The following is a 6,476-nucleotide window of genomic DNA, read 5'->3' as shown; positions in this document are numbered from 1 at the left end:
GGTATAGGGAGTCTCGAAAAGAAAATTTACATTTGATTATGATATCTTGCTACTTGAATTGATGAAATTTTTTCGAAAATTGTTTATCTGTATTGACAGTCGGCGGGACATATTGTTCGTGCAACCTACGGGCGTTAACACGTTCACTGCGGCTTGAGGTCGATTCAGCCTCATGGTAAACTTTGCACTGGTGCGGCGCGTAAAACTCGTGTTTTCTCTCTAGTGCGGCGGCTGTTTAAACTCAACCATATGAGGTATGACAAAGACAAATATAGCTTTCTTTATGTCTGCGAAGCATTGACTCAATATTGTAAAAAATATTGATGAACATGAGGCAGAAAAGGCCTCAACCGCACTACTAGGAAGTTCAGCTTGAGGCTGATTCGACCTCAGCCGCACCAGCTGAAAGTTCTTCAAAATTGGGCCCGCAGTAAACGTGTTAAGCAAGAAAGTTTCTGAAGTGGCGATCACAAGTCCGTAGACGCGGCGTGGGTCGACCTTCCACTCGGTGGACCCACGGAAAGTAGCTTGATTCGGGCAGCGCAAAACCAGTAATCCTGGCGATCTTCGGGGAAGTACCGTTACTTACAGTGGTCGTCTATCGTTTTATATGATGTTGATGAATCAATTTAGACTGAAAACATATGCTGCTGAACATAGAAGTTTCCCATAGTTTTCCAACAGGACTAGTTGAATAGATCCTTCATCCATTGTCTTCCTGGATGAAGGCTCTTATCGTATTTTTATATATCTCGACTAATTTAGATTTTTAATAATTATTAAATATTTTTACATTTGTATATTAGATCGAACAAATATAAATTTTCTTTTGAGACATAAAATTATGTATTTAAAAATTTCGTGTCATCAATTACAATTAAAAGAGATAATTTTATACAAACATTAATTAATCTAAGAGATAGAACATGGAAGCATATTCTTCCAAAAAAAAATATATTTAAAATAAGTCGAAGAAAGACGTGGTAGTGAGAATCGATAAAGCCTACGAGTAAATATTATTGCTTAGAATTCAATAGATGTTAGATTCAAGTTATTATAGTATAGACACCTTAGCAGCAAGCAACTTCTTCATTGTACGCAGAGAATGCAAGGCAGAGAAGAATATACAGATGAAGTTAACAATAATTTTTTTTTTAAAAGTTATTGCCAAAACATTGTGTTTATACGTAAAAAAAATAACTTGCATTCATTTTCAACACATAAATAGTTCATGGTAAACATATGGATTTTACTAATATAAAAAACACAAAAAAGCTTTTGCGGTTTAGGTACTGTCATTTTTTTAAAAAAATCCTTCTGAAAAGTAATAGAAAACGTTTAAACAAAATTGAATTAAATCGATAAAGTCATAGATAAGACATAGTGTTATCACGTGAATAGAAGTGAATGCATAGCTTATCTGTTGGCTTTAAAGCCTTTGCAACTATTTTAAAAAAGCCTATACATAGAGATCACTTTGAAATACTGACTAATAAATTATTAACAAAGTCTGAGGGATCCATTGAGCTAAGTTACGTAAATAAGGTTTAGTCTAACTGCCTTCACACTCTGACCTCTGAAGCCCGCTGAGTGCAACGACATCGACCCAGAGAGAAAAAAGTTTAATATGCGCCTTGCATTCCCTGCGCAATTACATATATCTAGTGTTGTAAAGCGTTATTAAATGGAAATTTAGAAAATTTTCACTACATTCCTTATAATGAGAGATTAGCATACCAATTAAAATTTATGTACAAAACTCTTAATTTGCCTCGTTTTTTTTTTAATTTAACTGAATTATTCCATGCGCTAGTAAAAATAAATTTCAACACTTTTAGTCATTTATCTGTGCGCTATAATTAAGACATTTATAATAAAATTACGTAGTTATTTATAATCAGTAAATTATAGATATTACAAGTATATAAACATACAAAACTCAAAAGATTTTTATAGTTACTAGCGCATGGAAATAAAGATAACTATTACAGCAAATAAGAGTTTTCGAGAGATCATTAGGAAAACTTCTTTTTCACAATCTATTATATCATCCTAAATAAATATATATATCACAATTGAACACATCCTTCAGTAATTTGTTGTTCCTTAACGAAATAACTAAAATCAAACTATATTACTAAAGAAATAAAATCAAATTGTTCCCAATACATATTGCTCCCTGGCGTAAAATTACATAAATTATTTCTAATAAAAATAATACGCATTCACCTTTTATTATTAATGTTATCAGAAATTTTACTGCCAACCGAACCTTATTTATAAGATTTAGGCTTCGAAATACAAAATTACTATAGGCCGAATGACCACTAACACTTTTGACTACATCAAAAAAAAATTTAGGCGCGAAAATTTTCCAACCGCAAGATGGCGGACAATTCATTTTAATTTATTATAATTAAGGTAATTCTAAAATTTTCATTAAAGAAAACAAAAATATTTTGTGACAAATATTTAAAACGCATTATTTTATCATTTACACGATATATTATACTTAAATTCGAAGCCTCTAACAACTTAACCTAATGAGTAAACAGCTAGCAAAGAACTATGTTATATATTATGGGTATATAATAACTATCATTAATAGAAAATACAACTTAAAAATATACTTATAATCAATCGGTAACGAGTCCAGTCTTAAGCTTTAAATTTCATTATTTCTTTTAGGAATCTTAGATATTTTATCTGCGAGTTCTGTCAATGTCATAATTTATAATTATCGTGTATAGTCTGTGGCAATGTTTCCTATAAAGGGACGTATGTGGATTTCATAAAAATGTTAAAAAGACGGACTACCGTTAGTTAAACTATTTACAATTATTTAATAGTATAGTTATATTAAAATAGAGCTTTTCAGATATAATTCTCAAACAGCTTGGCACGTAACCTAATAATTTACACTAATTAATTATTAATAATGTAAAAGCTTTTTAATACAAAAATAATATAATGAGATCAATCGATGATAATTTTAGGCTGCTCTCTTTGGAACAATGAAAACGTGTTTTTGATTTTAAAAAAAATATATTTTCGTTATTATCACCCGGCCAGTCCGTACATGGGAATATATGAATATGTGGCCTGATACACACTGTGCGTTAAAAAAACTGTCAGTTTGAAGAATAATATTTCCTCATTGCCATCAAGTCAAGGATTAGGGCGTCCATTTAACAAAGGCTTTCTCCAGGGATTTACTAGAAGAACGGTTGGATGATCCTTGCATCGTTACTCCCGCCTTCTATGGCTTGTGCCCACTGCTACCTAAACTTAATCCAATCCGCTTATCATGTCTGTTAATTTATGTCTCTTCTCTTTCCCGATTCGACCTCGTAGAGGAATCTGAATCCTAAAAATAACCCTAAAAACAGGTCGTTGAGTGGCTGTGTTTGTTAATGAGGCTCGAAATAAAAGAAGGCTATTACTGGTAACACGCCTTACTCGAGAAGTTATTGTAAATTTATTAAGATAACTTAACATAAGTATTTTAACTTGACAGTGTGTGTACAGCTTCGATAAATCTTTTGAATTGCATTAAGTTCGAGAAGCCGGGAATAAACGTATATAACTTTTAAAATACCTAGTTTTCACACTAACAGTAGATACAAATCTCCCATGGATAGGTTTTTTTCCACCTATGACCTGCATATTTTTCTATACCGGACCTCGTCGACCTTTCATTTTTCATTATTATTGTAAGTTAGCTTCTTATAGATTAAAATGAAAATAAAAATTTTTCGTTATACATGATAATAATATTACGTAATCAATTATTGCTATTGACATGGTTTCAATTGTAATATCAAAAACTTAATCTGGTGATAATAATAAAAAATAAATTATTTTGACAAACGCACAGTGTATACGACTCCTTAAATGATTCAAAAACGTCAAGAAAAATTCAACGTGTTCGTTGTTTTAGTTTGTATTAAAATTAATCACATTTTTTCATGCATCAATTTGTTACATATATATAAAACTATTTGTTAAATTTAATTGTAATATAGATTAAATATTGTTATGAAATTCATTGTTATAATATATTCTACGATTTATTTTAATACTTCCATTATAAATTTCAACAAACGGTTGCGTCTAGGGTATAATTATCAAAAATTGTTTACGCATTTTGTTCTATTAATTATATTTAAAACTTGGATATAAACATTTTATATTTATATATAAATTATATGTCAACACCAAAAGCAGGTTACAGTTGTGCATTTTATTTATTATATAATTACTACATTTTTCGATTAACAGTGTTCTTGGAATATTAAGCAATTATTAATTTGTCCACTGAAAAATATCTAAAATGTTTAAAGAATTAATATATACACAATATACAACAAACGCCAAATAATATATTACTTTTCATTCTGATACTGTTTAGGCTATAAATGTTTTTATATATATCATATGATAATAAGAGATATTTTGTAGATTTAACTGTTGAGGTATATCATATTTAAATATATTCTCATCGAAGATATTTTTCAATGTAACAAAACCATAATTGCATATTGATAATATATACATTTATTTTTATTTCCCGCCAAAACATTTTAAACACAGATTAAAAATTATAATTATCTAATCAATTGTCAAAAATTTTCGTAACTTCTCGATTTTAATTACAATTTTAGGTTATCTTGTAAAATAATAACTTTAAAGATTATAACTAATCTACTACAAGATTTATTAATCTGCAAATTTATAATTTAACTAGACAACCTAAAATTAAAAATGGATTCCAAGAGTTATATTTTTTAAATAATTTCGTTTAATTTGTGCGACCAGGTTTGTTATGGAAAAGAATCGATTTCAAATTTTACAATACGATGTTTTTGCTGTCAAAATGTTTTGGAAATAATAATAAAAAATATTTATGTGTTTTGCGATTTGGTGTAATTAAAACATATATAATATAATTTTTAATCCTTTTCAGAGTATTAAGACATAAAATAGTTTATATATACCAATTAACGATGGAATAATTGTTTAACAAATATCTTTGGATACGTATTTGTAAATTTATCTTAACCGGGAGCATTATTTTTATAACAATGAGCAATATTATGTTTTAACAAGCGATTTTCCATTAATATATTTCGTCTATACAAATATACAAAATGACCTTTGTATTTAGGTCTCGAAGCATTGTCTCATTAATGTTACAACATATAACATTAAAGACATTAATTTATATATAATATCGTGATTATAATGTTATGTATTCTAATCACACTTTTGCGTTAAATCCTAGATATAAGGAAATTAGTTCACCGTTTATTTGCCAGCAGTTTCCAGCCCAACATGAAGATCACGGCGGTGCATATAGAGCCTGAAAGCTTGTCAGGGATGATAGACGAGAAGATCGATGATTGCGATGATGATTTCTCCTGCTGGTATGCTTCAGATGATCCAGAATCCGTCTGAAAATTAATAATATAATTTATTTATTAAGAAAATTAATGTGTGCTACAATAAAATAATTTTAAACTTTGTTAATATAATAATAAATAAAAAGAAATATTTTTTTATTTTCAGCATAATAGTAAGACTACGTTAGGTAGACTTGCGATCGTAAATCGCAGGTTCGTTTCCCGGGATACAATCCAATATAATTCACACTTTGTGCATTAATTATATAGAATTTCCACTGCTCACAAACAAGTTTCCAAAGAATCAGCAGCAGCTTCGTCTGCCTCACACCACACTGCGATGGCAAAACGCAGCGATTATGGTATATCTCCACTTAGATGTTTTTTGGGGAAAGCCTATGACTTGCATTGGGCATCTTTGGGATGTAGCTACATTCCATATATATTCCATATACAGGTATATATATGTATATATAGTATATATATATATATATATATATATATATATATATATATATATATATAAGATAGGCCTCCTCCATCTATTACGCAAAAGATCTGTCGGAAGCGACATCCATAAGCGTCCAGAAGCGTCTGTTCCGTTCATTTATAAATATGCAGTACAAGGAGTGCTATATTAACACTGTTAAAAATAGCTTTTTATTTGCGTTAGTATTTATCGCGTGTTTAGAATTAGATTTTATATCAGATTCTTCGCAAACTCATAGACAGTTTATATACAAGTTTAACATTAATTACTCAATAGTGAATGTTTATTACGCAATTCAAACGATCGCAGTAACACAAATAACATTCGAGAAATTTAATATAGCAATAACATTCTAATCAGTATTCTGTATTGAAATAGCAAAAGCTAATTCGCCATAAAGCTATAAATTTAGCGACACTATAAAGATTGTGGATACGAAGAGCGTGCTATAAGAGAACTGAGACGCTGTACTGGGAAGCGCTTTTTATAGATATTAATAAAACAATGCACTCGTAAAGTTTAGTGTGGGGAGTTACACGAAGTACAGATTGAGGACTTTTACAACACACGATTTTAATGTCGTA

At 29.6% G+C, this 6,476-nt stretch overlaps 1 protein-coding gene across 1 annotated transcript in view; it reads right to left on the bottom strand.

The window, feature by feature from the left end:
- Nucleotides 1-5,278: 5,278 nt before the first annotated feature.
- The window catches only part of LOC137920480 (uncharacterized), an 89,305-nt gene continuing 88,107 nt past the window's right edge, over nucleotides 5,279-6,476 (bottom strand). Inside the window, exon 3 of the mRNA XM_068763847.1 lies at nucleotides 5,279-5,453. Coding sequence (XP_068619948.1) covers nucleotides 5,301-5,453 — 153 coding nt within the window. The 3' untranslated portion in view covers nucleotides 5,279-5,300. The remainder of the gene's footprint in view (nucleotides 5,454-6,476) is intronic.

Source organism: Battus philenor, unplaced genomic scaffold (genome assembly GCF_028537555.1).
Source record: "Battus philenor isolate CCGP_79_NKW_IND1 unplaced genomic scaffold, ilBatPhil1.0.hap1 SCAF_18, whole genome shotgun sequence".
Classification (NCBI taxonomy): domain Eukaryota; kingdom Metazoa; phylum Arthropoda; class Insecta; order Lepidoptera; family Papilionidae; genus Battus; species Battus philenor.
The sequence above is the reverse complement of the archived record's forward strand: the minus strand, read 5'-3'. Positions and strand labels throughout refer to the sequence as shown.